The 18858-nt window shown below is 35.8% G+C and overlaps 1 protein-coding gene across 1 annotated transcript in view; it reads right to left on the minus strand.

The window, feature by feature from the left end:
- MALRD1 (MAM and LDL receptor class A domain containing 1) overlaps window positions 1-18858 on the minus strand; it is a 513794-nt gene that overhangs the window by 338708 nt on the left and 156228 nt on the right. Inside the window, exons 20-21 of the mRNA XM_053573250.1 lie at window positions 14266-14442; window positions 11346-11508 (exon numbers count right to left, since the gene is read on the minus strand). Coding sequence (XP_053429225.1) covers window positions 11346-11508; window positions 14266-14442 — 340 coding nt within the window. The remainder of the gene's footprint in view (window positions 1-11345; window positions 11509-14265; window positions 14443-18858) is intronic.

Here is an 18858-nt window from a genome sequence, read left to right on the forward strand (position 1 = left end):
ACTACCCAGGATTTGGGGCAGAGAAAGTTTTAAAGTACTTCAAAAAAAATTTTTTTAAATACTGTCCAATCATAACATGAAAAATGCAATCTGAGAGTATATATTTCTCAAAGAAATATTTCAGCTATATAAGTGGAAAGAAAGCTGAGATATATTTATGAAGAAGAATCTATAAAAGGTTCCATTCATGCAGTTGTTAAAGAAATACACTGTCTACACACGCTCTGTATCGTCTCCAACTCATGGAACCATTAAAGGAAACACAGGCAAAGATTTCAATGACTGTGGGCTTTTTGCCAATACTTGTTGGTTGAATGAGGGAAAAGTTCTATAAATATTTACTGTACTATTAAACTCAAGATTTTCTTTTAAAAAAAATGGAATGTTGGCCATAGCATTAATGACCAATGAAATCAAAACTGGCAGTGTGATTTATAGTTTTTCACTGATATTGCAATGCTGATGGAGAAGCTAAATTTGAAGCCTCAAGAACAAATTTTAAAAAAGAAAACATAATTTGTGACCCAGGTCACAAATAAGGTGGCAGGTACAAAAACTTACGTTGAAATTGAAACTTTTCATAATACAAATCAATAATGTTGATGTTACATATTTTTCTAACATAAATCAACATGCAGGCTAATTTAAGTACAACACACAGCATTATGAAATGGGCCAAAAATCTATAAGAATCATTTAAAAATGCCTTCTTGACATTGATACATTTGGAGTTGCTTTTCAATTTATGATATCTCCCTTGGAAATTAATGTCAACAATTCTAAGGGATGCAGAAATTAGGAAATTTATTTAACTTGTTATTTTGAAAGTGATAATTCTGTATTAGTTAAGGTTCTCTCTCCAGTGAGGGCAGGAACCAGAACCACAGGAGAAAAAAAAAAGATAGATATGAAGGTAATTATTGTAGAATTGTACCATTATATGCCATCTATAAGCTAGAAAACCCAAGAAGCCAGTGGCATAACTCAGTATAAGTCCAAAGGACTGAGAACCTGGCTGGCTGTGGGTTCAAGCTGAATTTTCCTTTCCTCTGCCTTTTTGCTCCTCAACCCATTGGATGGTGCCTGTCCACTCAGGTGAGGGCAGATTTTCCTCACTCAGTCAATGGAGTCAAATGCTAATCTCTTCTAGAAACACCCTTATAGGCAAATCCAGAATTAATTCTTTATAAGCTATCTGGGCATCACTTAACCCAGTCAAGTTGAACCACCACATATGGTTTTGCTTTAATGTCAAAATGATTTTTTTGGAAAGGATGAACCAGTTTTATGATATGGTGTGAACAGCATTCACATCAGGAAAACAACACGTTTGGTATTGGACTTAAAAAGTATAGCACAAATAACTTGAATATGAGTCTACCTTTTCAAATGTAAATTTAATAAGAAACAAGTATTTCAAATGGGAACTTAGCATTCAAGTTGCAATATGATATGTAAAATCCACACTAGATCGCTTCTCACCCTTTTGGCTAAGATCAAGTGTAAGATTAACACTAGATTGGGCGGCGCCTGTGGCTCAACGGAGTAGGGTGCTGGCTCCATATACCAGAGGTGGTGGGTTCAAACGCGGCCCTGGCCAAAAACTACAAAAAAAAAAAATTAACACTAGATTTTAAGGACTATAAAAATAGGAACATAAAATATCTCAACTTGATATTCATGACATTTTGAAATGAGGTTTTATGTATTGATGTAAATATATTATCAGAAATAATCTTACCTATTTATCATTTTTATATAATTTACCTACCAGAATATTTAAAAGTATGAACTACAAATTTGTAAATATAAAAGAAAGAATATTTATAATGGATAGCATTAGCGTAGAGTTTTATATATGTCTATTAGTTCAAGTCTGTTAATTATGTTGTTCGATTCTTTCATGCGCTTACTTATTATGTCTACCTGATTTATCTCTGAGAGAAGTGTGTTAAAACCTCTCATTTTAATTAGAATTTTTCTATTCATAGCAGGGTTTTCTAATCATTCTATCAAATTTTTATTTATTCAAGGATAAATTATAAGACATACCCAAACTTAGAAATATAATGTATACTTGCTATAATGGCTATTTTATTGCTATAAAATGATCCTCTATCTCCAGTAGTACTTTTGACCTAAGGTCTGTTTTCTCAGATATTAATATTGTTACACCGGCTTTCTTGTTTTGGTCTTGGAAAAGTATAATTTTTTTTTTTTTTTTTTGGTAGAGACAGAGTCTCACCTTATGGCCCTCGGTAGAGTGCCATGGCCTCACACAGCTCACAGCAACCTCCAACTCCTGGGCTTAAGCGATTCTCTTGCCTCAGCCTCCCAAGCAGCTGAGACTACAGGCGCCCGCCACAACGCCCGGCTATTTTTTTGGTTGCAGTTTGGCCAGGGCCGGATTTGAACCCACCACCCTCGGTATATGGGGCCGGCGCCTTACCGACTGAGCCACAGGCGCCACCCGGAAAAGTATAATTTTTTTTTACGATATGATTTTCAAACTTACTGCATACTTTGATTTTCTGTGTTTATTTTGTAAGCACCATATGGTTGGGCTTTCATGGGTGTGTGCATGTGTGTGTACTACTATCATTCAGTCTCTCTTTGGCTTTTACTTTGGTATTTAATCCTAATATATTTAATCTAAGTGTTGCTACCTTTGGGTTTAAATATATCATATTATCGTTTCTACTCTTTGTTCTGTTTTGCACTCTTGTTCTTCCTTTCATTTCTTCTAATGAGTTAAGTTAGTAAAGACCTTTTACTCTACTTTCCTTCTACATCCTACCTGGCATAGTTTTTTTTTTTTTTTTTAATTCTCACATTCTTTTATAAATTAAAACATGCATCTTTGATTTAATAGAATCTAAAAAGTCCATTCCTTACTTAATATTGGAGCTTAAAATAAAATTACTACTATCTTGCCTCATTTGTTTGTTTGTTTGTTTGTTTGGAGACACAGTCTCACTTGGTCACCTTGGGTAGAGTGCTGTGCATCATAGCTCACAGCAACCTTAAACTACTGGGCTCAAGTGATCCTCCTGCCTTAGCCTTCCAGAGTAGCTGGGACTACAGGGACCTGTCACAATGCCCGGCTATTTTTAGAGACAGGGTCTTGCTCTTGTTCAGGCTGGTCTGGAATTCCTGAGCTCAAGACATCCACGCACCTCAACCTCCCAGAGTGCTAGAATTACAGGCTTGAGCCACTGAACCTGGCTTCTCCTCCTTTTTTAAAAGTATAATAGCCTAATTGAGATGTAATTCACATACCATACAGTTAACATTTCATACAATTTCTGAAGTACACAATTGACAGGATTTTCATATATTCACAGAGATGGCAATTTCTATCTGATTCCAGAATATTTCACTATCTCTCTAAGTAACTTTTTCATTCTTTCCACCCCTATTCTTGGGAGAATTTTCTATCTCTATGGATTTGTCCATTCTGGATATTTTAAATTAATGGAATAAAAATGTACGTATCCTTATGTTTGGTTTCTTTCGCTTAGTATTTTAACGCTTTCAAGGTTCAATCACATTGCAACACATTTTACTATGTTATGTATTCTGGCACAGAACAATACTTTCTTTTCATTTTATGTCTGAATAATATTCCATTATATGGATATAACACTATATGTTTATTCATAACATGATGGGCATTAGGTGATTCCATATTTTAGCTATTATGAATAATGCTATTTAGGAGTATTCGCATACAAATTTTTGTCTGAACATATGTTTTCACTTCCTTAGGTATATACCTATGAGTGGAGTTGCTGAATCCCATGGTAATTCTGCTTCATTTTTTGAGAAACTGCCAGATAATTTCCATAGCTGCTTGGATCATTTTTCATTCCCAACAGCAATATATTAGGGTTTCAACATCTTCACATCCTTAGCAATATCAGTTACTGTCCAATTCTTTTTCTCCTTATCCTTAGAGATATCCTAGGGAGTGTTAATTAATATCTCATTGTTTTTATTTGAATTTCCTATGTATATTAACTACTACTGATGCCAAGAATCTTTTTATGTGATTTTTTTGGCCATTTGTGTATTTTTCTTTGGATAAAAATCTATTCAAATATTTTGTCCGTTTTAAAATGTGTTATATGTTTTTTATTGTTTATCTGTAGGAGTTATTCATATATTCTTATCTATTCAGGACACTATACCCTTAACAGATACATGATTTTTTAATATTTTTTCCCTTTACGAATGCTGTCTTTCACTTTCTTGATCATGTCCTTTGAAGCATAAATGGTTTATTTTTTGTGAAGTTTAGTTTTATAGACTGCTTGTGCTTTTGTTATTAGATATTCATGTTTTATTAAATAACTGTGTACATTAATGCATTAATGGGGTACAATGTGCTAGTTTTATACACAATTTGAAATATTTTCATTGAACTGGTTAACATAGCCTTCACGGTTGTTAGCCCAAAATGGTGTCTAATTCAAGGTTATGCAGCTTTCACCTATATATCTTTCTAAAAGTTTTATAGTTTGAGCTCTTACATTTAACTCTGATCTAGTTTAACTTAATATTTATATATAGTGTCAGGTAAGGGTCTAACATTATTTTTTTTGCATGCAAATATCCTATTGCCTTAGCTTCACTGGCTGAAGACACGAATTCTTGTTCCATTAAATGGTCTTTCCATCCTTGACAGATTAGTATATTTCCAGGTTATCAATTTTATTTTGTTATTCTGTATGTTTAATCTTTTCATGTGCCACACCATCTTGATTTACTTTACATTTATAGTAAGGTTTGAAATTGAAAATGTGTGAGTCTTCCAACTTGGGGTTTCTTTCTGAAGAAAAAATATTTAAGTTTTGTAATTTTTAGTGCATAAATTTCTGCACTCTTCTTAAACTCGTAGCTATTCATACTGATGGGCATGTCAGCCTCTCTGCTAAGACACTGTTCAGCTCCTCATCATCTTGGTGAAGCTAAAATAGGTACTCTCCAAGGCTCTACCGTCATTTGCTTCTCTTACAGATGAGTGATCTCATTATTCATTTGGTGTTGATGATTTCCTATAGTCACACACACAGAGAGACACAAACAAGATACCCTTGGATATATATATATTTTCTTCCTTTATTACCATTTCCAGGGGTAAGAACTCCATTGCTATTTTCAGTTCAGTTTTCTCCAAACATAAAGGCATTGAACCTGAGGATCACCTATTTCCCTTTTGCTATGGTTTGTTTTTCTCCAACAAGTTATATGAGTGGCAGTGTTGGGAGGGAGGGCTCATGGGCAGTGTCTATGTCATGCGAGTGGAGTCTTCATAAATGGCTTGGAGCCACTCTCCCGGTAGGGAGTGAGTTCTCACTCTGGATTAGTTCTCAGGGGAATGGATTAGTTCCCAGGATGGTGGGCTGTTACAAAGCCAGGAAACCCCTTGGGTTTCATCCCTCTTTTCTGGTGCCCACTTTCCTTTGACCTCTGCCATGTTTTGACCCAGCACAAAGCCCTCTCCAGAAGCTAAGCAGAGGCTAGTGCCAGGCTTTTTATGCAGCATACAGAACTGTGAGCCAAGGAAACTTCTTTCCCTTGTAAATTACCCAGCCTCGAATATTCCTTCATGGCAACACAAAACAGACTAAGATATCTCTCCTGCATACTAGGGATAGCCATTCCTTTACTGAGTAAAATTCTGTGCAAATTTAAAGGTGGCTCAAAAATCACCTTTCTCATAATGCTTTTTTACGTTGTATACTATGAAGCCTCCCTCCTGTTCCCATATAACACTTTGTACTTTCTTTAGGGTCCTTACATTCTGTTTTAAACTATAACTACTTTTTTGTTTTATCTAAATTTTAAGATCTTTATAACTCCCTCTGTTACTTGCATAAGGTATTTCTCCTAATTGGTATGCAAAATAGCTATTGAATTGCATTTTAATATACCTCCCAAAGTAATATTTCTTGGAGAACATAAATGATGTTGTAAAGATATTTTATACATTTATGAGGCAGTGTATGCAGTCACTACATTCTTATAAAAATGTAACTAGAGATATAAAGATTATAAAGAATAGTCATGATGGTAGAATCTTACCCCAAACTTTATTATTCCAAAAATGATAACTTTTACTGTCATGCTAGAAATAAAATATGTAAATAATTTTAGTTACCCAAAGAAAACATGATGTATACATAGTCCCTCTTTTAATCATATGATTATAGAATTTTAAAAATGCTTTTAAATTATTTCATGGTGAATAATAATAATGAGGAAACTAGAACTTCCTAAAAAATGAAACCATTATAAGTAAATAATAAATTGTTTCAATTAAAACAAAGTTCACAGAACTAGTATATTTCTAGTGAGATCATTAATTGTGCTTGCACTTCCTAAATTTATTTATTTAAAACTCACCTTGTTGTCAAATTTTAATACTATTTATGAAAATACATACATTATACTACAATATCATAAACTAAAGGATATATACACCCTCACACATATTACATATGAATGACATTAAGACCAAGAGAAAATAGCAGTTGAAACACTAAATGGACTCAAGAATAAAAATGTATCATAAAATGCATTCTGGAAATTTCTTAGACGGACTAACATCAGGTCAAAAATCTAGTTCTAAGCTTTGTATCGGCCAATGTGAAGAGGGAAGAATGATCAGTGACATACATGAAATCCTTAACAAAACACCAAACTGAACCAATTATTTAGTAAAATTATACCATGTGCTTACAACAGTGTAGAAACTAATTTCGCACAAATACCTTCACAAAGAGAACAGGTATAACATTTTGTGACAAATAATGAAAGGTTTTCATAGCAAATACATACATATATATATCAATGCAATAATAGAATCTGTAAGTAACCAATAAGGTAATTAACTGCATCTTTTATAAACCAGTTCCAACTTACCTTGATATTTTAATGCTGGCAGGTCTCTATAAGTGAGCATAAGCTTTAAATCTAACTCCTCTTAATACTTAAATGCTGAGGATAAGTCAATAAAAGCTCAAAATAATCTTTGAGATTTAATAAGTTAGTATTTAAAAATATATTCCTGAAAGCTCTCTCCCCAAAATGATGAAGACCTTATTACTTTTCTGTATTGAAAAAAAAAAATCATGCCAAAGCTTGCTTGCTCCTCGTCTAAGACACTTGGGACAGTCAGAATAGCAATTTGCCAAATAAGAAATTGTCAAGTATTTCAGAAAAAAAAATTCTTTTTTAAACTTAGAAATTTCAAAAGGTTATGCTTCTAGGAAAGGAAATAGCTACCTTGGGGTGGGGGGGAAGGTGTTAAATTAGTATAGTCATGTGGGTGCATATCCAAGAAGCTAATAAAGGTGAAAAGTTAGCAAAGGAAAAATCCCATTTTTTTAGAGCCATTCTTGTATGGGACTCAGAGCAAGAAATATTTCCCAGAATTTATGTTCTGGATTACCTGCTTAGTGCAAATGGCCATTTTTGAAGAATTGGTTGCATACCCTTGAAATGCTTTATAAAAATCCTCATCCCTGGGTCCACCATCAACATTTTTATTTCAATGAATAGAACGGGGCCTAAGCACCAGCATCGTTTAATGGTGTCTGCAGGTAATTCTAATGTGCTATTCATTTCAAGAACCAGATCCTCAAAGTGAAGTTCCCCGGCATAGGGTCCACTCCAGAACTACCAAATCAGTAACTCTGGGGTGAACCCAAGATTCCTGTGTTATAAAAGCTCCCCAGGTAATTCCAACATACTTAGGAACACAGCACAGATGGAATTCGCTTTGTTAGGCATGAGGGCTACAAACAAGGGTTGGTTTTACCCTCCTGGAGCTTGTCACCTAGAGGAGATATACAAGATCTTTCCTCTTCAAAGGTATTCTTTATTTCTAGTTCATGTCAATCAAACCCATTCAATAATTTCAATTTATTTTTTATTTCAAGCTTTTATTTCTTCCTCTATCCTGTCAATGCACAAATACCAGAATAAATATCTAACTAACTTCTTTATCTTCTGATTAATTTCCATAAAGAACCTACAATGGTTCTTGAATGCCCCACCCTTATGCCATAATAAAATCTCCTTAATATGGTATTACGAGGATCTCTGCAGTTTGAGGTAATATATCCTTTCAATCTATGTCACAGACAGTAACTAACATTTAACATTGTGTTATGAGACAGGTACTTTGATAATTGTTTTGCTTGCATTTTCTTACTTATGGCTGGCAATAACCATCTGAAATATACACTTCCATGCACTTTTTTTCAGATGAAGAAATGAAAGCACAGTGAGTTTATCTCATAACCTAAATCCACACAACTAACAAACCCTGGATATGGGGTTTAGACCTCATGTCATTTGATTCCAGAACTTGGACACTGTAATGATACCCAGAATTGTCAGGTCCTAAGCCTTAGGACTTGTAAAGATTACCTTATGTGAAAAAGTCTATTCAAATGTGATTAAATTAATGATCTTGAGATGCAAAGTTATTCTGGACCATCAGGACAACTCTGTACGGAAACAAAGCCCTGCCAATACCTTAATTTTTAAGTCAGTGATGCTGATTTCAGACTTTTTGCCTCCAGAACCAGGAAAAAAATACATTTCTGCTATTTAAAGCCACCATGTTTGTGATTATTTATTATAGCAGCCACTAGAAACTAATACAGACTGAAACTCTGCTCTATGCTGCCACCTACAAACCTATTCCTTGGTTCCCAAATCAAAATCAACTTGAGTAGGAATTGGAGGGTAACTGACACAGAACTGTGTTCCAGGTCCTTCCAAGCCTTCAGGATCCTGGATAAACAAATCAAACACTCTAATGCTGCAGGGATTGGGATATCCTAAGGCTGGGATTGCTCTTCCAAAATAAGTAGCCAAGTCAGAATAGAAGAACCACCAATTAAGAGTCAAGCTGAAAGCAATTCTGAACACCTAGGTTCCTTTGGAAGAGTTAGTCCTAACAGGGGTCCTCAAACATTTTAAACAGGGGGCCAGTTCACTGTCCCTCAGACTGTTGCAGGGCCGGACTATAGTTAAAAACAAACAAATGAAAAAACCTATGAACAAATTCCTATGCACACTGCACATCTTATTTTGAAGTAAAATACGAAACAGGAACGAATACTATCACACCGCCTCGTGTGGCCCGTGGGGTGTAGTTTGAGGACCCCTGTGACTTGGGGCAAGGTGAGTCTTGCAAGATGGGTGCCAATGGTTGTGTCTAAGTGAGAGGTGCCCATGTAGTAGCAAGCTAGTGATGTATGTTGGATTAGTGTAGTCACCTGACTCCTTTCTTGGCGAACACCAGCAACATAAAAGAGATTTCTGGCTCCACGTGGCTCTTTTCCCATAGCATTCACCAAAATAAATTTCCGGATGAATTAAAGATACAATCGCAAAACACCAAGACTGCCGAAGTATAGTAGAAAATGTAGGTGAACTGTATGTAAACTTGGAGGGGAGAAGGTCTTTTTAAGCACAATCAAAGAAAAATGAAGGTTGGCAGACATAGGGATATACAAACTAAGAATTTTGAAATGTGAAAATATAATAGCACCAAAAGGCCAACACCACTTGGAAAAATCCTTTGCAAATTTAATAACAGGTAACAAAAATCAATGAATTAAAAGATCTTGCGAATGACTGACATAAAAACAAACTCTGCAAACTATAATCATTTAGGAATTATACTAAAAATATAAATTTGAGCAATTTCAATAGCAAAATATTATATATATATATGAATTCCCAGCTCTATTTCTCTAGATTCTGATACAAGTGTTTTGGAATCTGCATTCAAATATTTATAAATATATTTATATATAAATGTTCAGTGGTCTTTGATCCACACTTTAAGAAAATTCCCCCAAGACTTCTACGAGCATACGTAAAAACCACTTATAAACCACCAACCTAGATTATGCCCAAGTGTTCTACTAGACATCATTTCATGTGAATGATGAAGTGTGGAGAACTTAATTTTGCTTAAGGGGATGATTTCATACTCCTAAAAAAAAAAACTTCATACTAAACCTTGTTTAAGCAATAGATGGGCATTTAATCAAATAAAATGAATTTGAAGAGCAAGAACTTCAAACTTTGCTCTCTTTAGCTTCCAGCAATAAAAATGAATAAACTAGGTCAAATAAAGGCTTTTCTTATAAGATAAAAATGATCATAAAATTTATGGTGTTTAGCAATGAACTGATTTATGGACTATGGAAACATTGCCTGGGCTAAGAGACCTGGCCAATTAAACTGATTGTGTAGGTCAGAGTACAGGTTTCTGAGATCAGACAAAATCATACACTCCAAGGAATCATTACATAGCATTCCAAATCTGCAGTATTCCAAGCATATTTAAATTTGAACTGTAAAGCTCAGATTCCAAATACCAAGGATATCTTATTCAACAATAGTCAAAAGTTTTATTTTTTTAATAGCCCATTCAATAAAAAAAAAAATTACATTTGTACTGCAGTTTGCCCTTGTTTATCTCATTCCAGCCACACTGGTCTTCCTGAAAGTTCCCAGCCTGGAGCCTTTCTCTTCGGGCTCCAATCAGAAAGAATTCAGCCAGAACTCATGCGCGGTGTTTCCACACTCCTGAATAGCACTGGCCGCCACCCGCAATACTTTCTATTTACTGGCTCATTGGCCCTCTGCCTAAGGAGAGCAAGGATCACCTGTTCCCGTCACTAGTTTACCTCCAGTGCTCCCAGCAGAGTTTCTCATCCAGGAGGCACTACATGTGTCTATTTGCGTTTTGTTGCAGCAACTTTATAATATTGGTATAAAATGAAATTAACTAGGAAATCCGCTAGTTCAGAACAGATTAGTCAATTACTGAATTTCCTTTCAATGGAATGCAAATCCTGCTGTATGTGAATATTTAATAGCATACTTTATTGCAAAGTGGAAATACCTTTTCATTCATTGATGTAGCAAATCTGCACCGGTACCTGTGATCCTATGTGTATCACAAAAATATGTAAGAACAAGGGAAGAGAGAGAGAGAGAGAGAGGGGAAGGAAGAGGGAAGGGCTGAGGAGGTGGAGGAGGAAAAACAACCTTTAACAGTCCTTTCCAGGGAGTGATATGAAAAATTATTTTTAATACTTATTCATGCTTTTCTCTATTTTCTATGGAAGAGAACATTCATCGCTTTTTGTTTTAATTTTGTACGAAAGCACACACTCAGGCTTCTCACTCTCCAACATAAACATTCATCTTTCCAACAATACTTGCCTAAGATAAAGTGGTGGGGCAGCAATTCAGAGCCATGTAATAAGTATTCCTAAAGAGACACATCCAAATACGTGTTCACTTACTCTGTATGATCCACCGACGGCCTGTGTTTTTCTTCTCCATGATGAATACCAATCCCGTTACCAAGTCCCCACCTGAATGTGTTTGAATCTTGAAGTACGTCTACTGGGATTGACTGATACCATTCACACAGGCTTTCATTTTCAAAGCTGCAAAATTCCATAACTTGGAGGGAGGAACAAAGCAGAAATGAACTCATTTCAATAAACATGTCAATAAATGGCCATTTTTGTCAGTACTAGAGCTTTATTGCAGGTGTTTAAAACGATAAACCCACATCATTGTAATAATTAGGCAAATAGTTTGTATAAATACTAGAAGAGTGGCAATATATCTATGTTTATTTTATCCAAATATTACTGACTGAAATGAGGGAATAAATGCACACACTAATTGATTTCACACGGAGGCGAGATTTTAACTACCTCCTAAAGTTTTCGTGACCTCTACGTTATGACAAGTCTGTTGGGCTTTTCCCACCAGATTTTCAATGTGGACTTTAGCTTAGCTTCTGAAGCAGTTATTGCAAATTCCAAACAAAAGTTCTAAGCAATGAGGTTTACAAAAACTTTGATAATGGACCTGATTCCTTGAAAGTTTTAAAGATTCATGTAGTGATTTTATTCTAATATCACAAGAAATTCCAAGTCCAGTGATTTTTAAATACACAAGTTATGTGCGAAACTGTTTCTGAATTCTTTCTCCTCTCTCTGAATGTGTTGGATTGTCTATCTTAAATCCTCCATTGCTTCAATTAAAACCAAAAAAACACTCAATTCAATGAGTTCTGGGGTATGCTATAGAAAACCTGGCGTGTACTCCAATTTTTATTTATTTATTTTTTATTTTTATTTTTTTTTTGCAGTTTTTGGCTGGGGCTGGGTTTGAACCTGCCACCTCTGGTATATGGGGTTGGCACCCTACTCCTTTGAGCCACAGGCACAGGCCTACTCCAGCTTCTAAATGGCATTAACAATGACAGCTACTCACATCCATCATACACACCACTTGGTATATGATTTAATGTAAAATCTGAAAAGGAATCCCTCCATCATTGGAAAAACTGCTTTAATCACGATTTTCCAGTATATTATTTAATCTCTGATATTAACATAAAGCATAGAATTATAATAACTTGTAAAGAGACTTAGGATTCAATATCATTAAAAAGATAAGAATTACAGACTTTTATAAAACAGTTATAAGCCATAACGTGTCAGTCAAGTGAGATAAACAGGTTCAGGAGATCTACTGTACATGTAGTCAACCATGTGTATTACATACTTGAAAATTTGTTAAGAGGTAGATTTCATATTAAGCATTATTACCACAATTCTAAAAAATCAGAAATTTTAAGATTAGTTTCCAAGAATATTTGTCATAATATTTCACCTTACAAAGAGGAGGAGGAGGCAAGATCATAGTGTGTTCTTACATGAAATGGTAATAATCCAATTTATAGTTATTTGAAATAATAATCTGATTTTAAAATAATAACTTGATTCTAGAGTTTCCTTCGGTACATTTCAAGAATTTATCAAAACTTCCTACCTAATCATAAATGACATTATTAAAATAACAAGGCTGGGCTATAAAGAAATTCCGTTTTCATGAAAGATACTCATTTGGTGTAATTAATTAGGTTTTATGTAAAAATTTATAGGAGCTGCAATTTATACATGATCATAAAGCGATTTTAGTATCTTTCTCTGAGAAAGTCTGAGTACTTGAACATCTCTTATTTTACTGTTTTCCATCTGGGATGCACCGTGTAAATCCCTGGCCAGCTTGAGTGAATTACGGTTCCATGTCTTTCATGAAGTGAGTCAACTTGATTTTATGGCTGTTTTGGTCTAGAGTTGATAGCCAATTGATGATATATCTATGCATTAAGAAGCATTTTTACCTGGGTTGGAAAAACAAGTGTGAACTTTACTGAATTTAAGTCCTAGGATTTCTTGCCACAGTTGATATAGGGCAAATGGGAGTGTCACTGTTGTGTGTTATCCGTGCGATCTGAACCCTTAGCATTAACAAGACACTTGAGCACTGTTGTGGTACAGTAAAGTCACAAACTACTCCATAAAGAGCAGGGAAAGGAAAACTCCTACCAAGTGTTTACTCCTGATCAGGTGCCTCGCCCATCCAGACACAGATTAATTTCTCTCCTCTCAGATTGCATCCTTGATTGAGATGTCCACTTTTAAATTACAGGCAGTCCCCGAGTTACAAACATCCAATTGATGTAAAACCTGCACTTACAAACGAGGACTATTACTGGTAACAGATAAATGTACCTCTTCCAATTTACTTACAAATTCAACTTACGAACAAACCTATAGAACTTATCTCATTCGTAACCTGGGAACTGCCTGTAAATAATTTGCTTTTGATCCATTTCAGAAAAGCCATTGAACTGGCAGGTACCAATCAATGAAAAATAGGACACAGGGGTTAAATGTCCCATCTGAGTTCAAACTGGTTTTTCCATGAACTCTGGTTGACGCAGCATCCATTTTACTTATGCCTTTTGGCAATGACAAAATTTGAATTAATTAATCTGAGAATATTTTAATGCTGTCTCCCTAAATATTCTCTATTTGATGGTATAAGGAGTAGAGACCAACAGGAGATGAACAGAGAAGAGCTACTAAATCCGAGTCCCACAGAAAGTCAAGTCTATGAAAACAACACCCCGGAAGCCACACTGTTAATCTCAAGCTGCTTACCTGCTGGACCTGATAGAAAAATGCATGCTTATTCTTCTACAAATTTCTATACAAATAACTCTTCTACCAAGAAATTGCTTTAAGCCATGTTGAAAATTTCTAATGATGACAGTAGGCTGTGCTGCTGACAGGTTAGATGAGTATTTTCCTATTTTATAGCCATATTTTATACAAAATTCAGAAATTCACCTACCGCAGGATGATTCGTCTGATTTGTCAGGGCAGTCATATCTAAAATCACATTTCTGAATTTTTTCAATACAGTGACCATCGGACCTGCAGACAAATTCACTGTCTGTGCAGTTGTGTGGAGGGAGAGTTACAGGGATTGAAGTTTCTGGAGGAGTTGGAAGTTCCACTGGCAAACGACCTTGATAAGAAATAAGTTGTTATTTAGCAGTTTTTCCTTTAAAGATTTTTACCAATGAAGCTTTTTAAATATGCTTTGCATTTAACATTATAAAAAGTGTTGCAAGAGGCTCGGCGCCCGTAGCTCAGTGGTTAGGGTGCTGGCCACATGCACAAAGGCTGGCAGGTTCGAACATGGCCTGGGCCTGTTAAACAACAATGACAACTGTAACAACAACAAAAAATAGCTGGGTGTTGTGGCGGGTGTCTGTAGTCCCAGCTACTTGGGAGGCTGAGGCAAGAGAATCACTTAAACCGAAGAGTTTGAGGTTGCTGTGAGGTATGATGCCAAGGCACTCTACTGAGGGTGATATAATGAGACTCTGTCTCAAAAAAAAATATTGTATGAAAGATAAAACACAAATACCATCTAGAAAAGGTGAGGTGGGGGGGGAGAAAAGAGGGAGAAAGAGGAGGAGGAGGAGGGAGACTTGCGAGGTCTCACCTAATATGCACAATGTGAGGGTGTTTAGCACATCATCCCCTGGGTGAAGGGCTCAACTACAACTTGAATTTTACCTTAGAATTTAAAACAAAATAACCTCAACATTTGTACCCTTATATTATCTGAAATTAAAAAATACTAATAAATATTGGACAGTATTTGCTCATCTGCTAAATTCCTCTATTCATGGTCTTAGTAATAGCAATACTCTGAATATCTCTGATCATAAAAACAGGTGAAGGTTCAGATGTAAAGTATTAAAAACATGCTCTGAACTCACCAAGTAAAAGGGAGGCCCAAGGCCAAGGCCAGGGCCCGGAGGACCAGGAGGAACCACAATCAGAGTCAAGGTCTGAAGAGACTTTCTAGCCCACTAGGTAAATAAACTTTGCTGCAATTAATCTATCCTCTTTATATCTTTGTTCCACATATTCTCACATATTTAAGATTCAAGCTTGCAGGACAAATTCAGACCAGAAGTCTTCATCTAGGAGTTTTGAACAAATATGATCACAATTTACGAAATGACTGAGGTTGAAAAGACATTGACATAGCTGATTAATTTATACAGAAAGTTATTCAATAAAGATGCATTGATCGTCCTGATGATGTATTTGTGCCATGCACACGGTAGATGCCTTGAATCTAAGGCCAAATGTGCCACCTTGGCCATAAAATACAGAATGTCATCCATAGGGAAAATAGGAAACGGTAGCTAAATGCACCTTTTTTCAAAAATATTCATTATAAACTCTTACAAAGAGGAGGCCGAAATGTAGAGAATATTTTATAAATACTTTGTAAAATTCTTTAATGAATATTTTGTAAGTAAAGGTAAATTTAGCTACAATTTCTCATTTTCCCAAAGTATGGCCACTTTAGGGGCGAATGTTAGGACACTCTGTAGCTTACAGACTAGAAGAAAAGGTGGTCAAACGCATCTTTCATTACATTTTCCTGGGACAAGTTTATAATAAAGATTATAGCTCCATAGCATAAGACTGACAGCTAACCTTTCACCCTGCCTCCATAGTAATTCTCACAGCATGGTATATGGTAAGTATACACATCAGTGGCAAGTGAATGGATGGATGGATGATGGAAAGATGAGTGGATAAATAGCAGAGTGAATGAATGAATTAAAGAACAAATGGAAGCTATCACAGTATATCAAAAGAACACAGAGTTAAAAAACTACAACAGATGTGAGTCAAGAAAGATGTTTGTACAGGCTGATGCATACACGCATTTTTAAAGGACGATGATGTCATTTCACTAGGTGATGAAGAATACAAGGTCTTTATGGCCAATGATTAAAAATGTGTGTGAAGGGGGCGGCTCCTGTGGCTCAAAGGAGTAGGGTGCTGGCTCCATATGCTGGAGGTGGCAGGTTCAAACCCAGCCCTGGCCAAAAACTGCAAAAAAAAAAAAAAATGTGTGAAGGCATAGAAACATACTGACTTGGTTTCTCTGAAATTCTGTGAAAGTCTGGTATGGAAATATCTCATGATTTAAGGGAATTTTAATATCTTACATGTGATTGAGTCCTTAGGTAAGAAACTAGAGGGTAATCAGTTACCAGGTAAGAAAGAGCCACTTGAGACCAATGTAGGAGTAGGAAGTGAATGCCAAAAGCTGTGTAGAAATACTAAGATATAAACTCTACCTCAAGAAATAGTATTTTGTCTTTAGTGTGAAGAATAGATTGGAGGTAGCTCTGACATGGGGAAGAGAGAACAATTAAGTTATTTCTTTAATCCAAGCAAGTAATGCATGTAAACCAAAGCAGAGATGGTTTAGAGGGGAGAGCAAAGATCTCAGCAACATTCAACAGCCAGTTTCTAGAGGACTGGGGATATGGGTGCTTTAGGGGATTTGAGACAACTCCAGTAATTAGTAATTTATTTCTTAGCTCAAGTTCTGAAGTGATTAAGAACTAAGATTGAGGGGGCGGCGCCTGTGGCTCAGTGAGTAGGGCACCGGCCCCATATGCCGAGGGTGGCGGGTTCAAGCCCAGCCCTGGCCAAACTGCAAAAAAAAAAAAAAAAAAAAAAAAAAGAACTAAGATTGAAGATAGTAGATTATATCAACTCTCTATGGATAGAGCTAATACTGGAGAAAATGGCCCATATCTGTACACAAGTGCTCTTCAAAAGTGTGAAACCCAGGAATGAACAGTCTCTAAATTATAAACTGTGCCTAGGAACTTTCAGGCCTCCCTGCATGAAACCAGAGTGATGAGCAGCTGACCAGATCTTATCTGTAGCTCCAAAAAGAAAAGAGGAAGTGAGGGCGCAGCTATGCACACCTCTGGTTCTCCTAGTAAATTCACAAGCCAGAGCTGCTCCTCCTTTTCCTGAGAAGGAGTAAATAAGTTGGTGAAAAGACCAAGAAAGTCAGGCAGCCAGAGTCAGTCCATGTGAAGAGAGAGACCAAGGCCAAGGAAAAAGTGTTCTCCTCCAGCGGAGGTGAATTATAAATGATGGGTGGATTAGTGACTGGGAGATTATGCTATTCTCTGAGCTCAGATGGATAAGATATACAGAGGTGCCAAAATTATATGCACATTTTAAGAATGAAAAATAACTGTATTAAAACTGTAATTCTCTGTCTCCATATTTACATACATACATATATACACACAGGGTGTCCATAAAGTTTGTGTGCAATTCAAAATAGCCAACTCTTTGAAATTGCCCATGGACTTTATGGATACCCTGGATATCCGTATCCTTTATGGATACCCTCATGGGTAACAAAAATACATGTAAGTCATGTTTGACTTCTGAAATTACAAGAGGTGCTCAAAACTATCAGCATCTAGATACCTCTGATTATGGTGAATTAAAGATAATACACAGATTAGATCTTTTCAAGTATGGACATTTGGGAGGGGGCACTCCTAGTATAAGAAAGGTCAGTTTGTAGAGAAAATAACACTTTTATATTCCCAAATAGAAAAATCAGTGACAACAGTCCAAAGAAGCAGACCCTCACAGGTCAGACGGCCCCTCCTTCTGTAGCCAGATACACCACCACATTCCAGTCACTCAACCAAAATACGAGCCCAGTGAAAGGGCAAAGTTATCACCTTTCAGAGAAACCTGATTCATCCCACATTATATTTCACAAAAAATTAAAGGGAAAATCTTTTAGTTATTTTGAATGCTGACCATTTTGAAGACTGTAAGGACATCGTTTGAAGCAGAGAAAGAAAAATCCACTAAACATCGTGAAAAATTAGTTGAAAATAGTTACAATGAGATTTATAAGTCACTTCTGAGGGAATTTGTTACGAACTGAAAAAGCATGCCATGGCTGGGTTGATGGATATTTTTTTATGGAAGACACAGAACAAATTCCTTTGAAAATCGTTTTTTTAAATGTTTAAATAAAACTTCTTAAAAAAACCCCCATCTTCTAATTTAATCACTAAATGTGTTGTGACATGTTAGAGCATAATTCACTTACGTAGTTTGACCAAAAATAACATTATGTAATTAAAATGCATTATACGAAAATGCCTGGAACTATTTGTGTGTCTTACATCAAACAATGTCAACCAGAAATGACATAATTTAGAAAGGTTCAAATGAGTGTTTGCCTTGAACTAAAGCAGAAGGCCATGTTCTTTCACTCCAGCACACGCTGATCCAAGCAGGAGTATTCCATATGTTACATAATAAAGTTTTAGTTTAAAACAAAGACTGCACATTTGACTCCCACAGAGATGATTGCCATTTGCACTGAGAAATGTGTTCTATGCTCTAATTTAGGCAGCCATCTTGATATGTGTTAACTTCAAGACAGCATGGGTAAATTTGTGTTCCAAGCTCAGGGTAAATACACGTTACTAGAACCAAAAGAAGCTTAGATGACAGTGGATCACAAATGTTTTCACTTTCATGGCATTGATTGACATTATATGCATTT

This window comes from Nycticebus coucang, chromosome 20 (genome assembly GCF_027406575.1).
Source record: "Nycticebus coucang isolate mNycCou1 chromosome 20, mNycCou1.pri, whole genome shotgun sequence".
Lineage (NCBI taxonomy): Eukaryota > Metazoa > Chordata > Mammalia > Primates > Lorisidae > Nycticebus > Nycticebus coucang.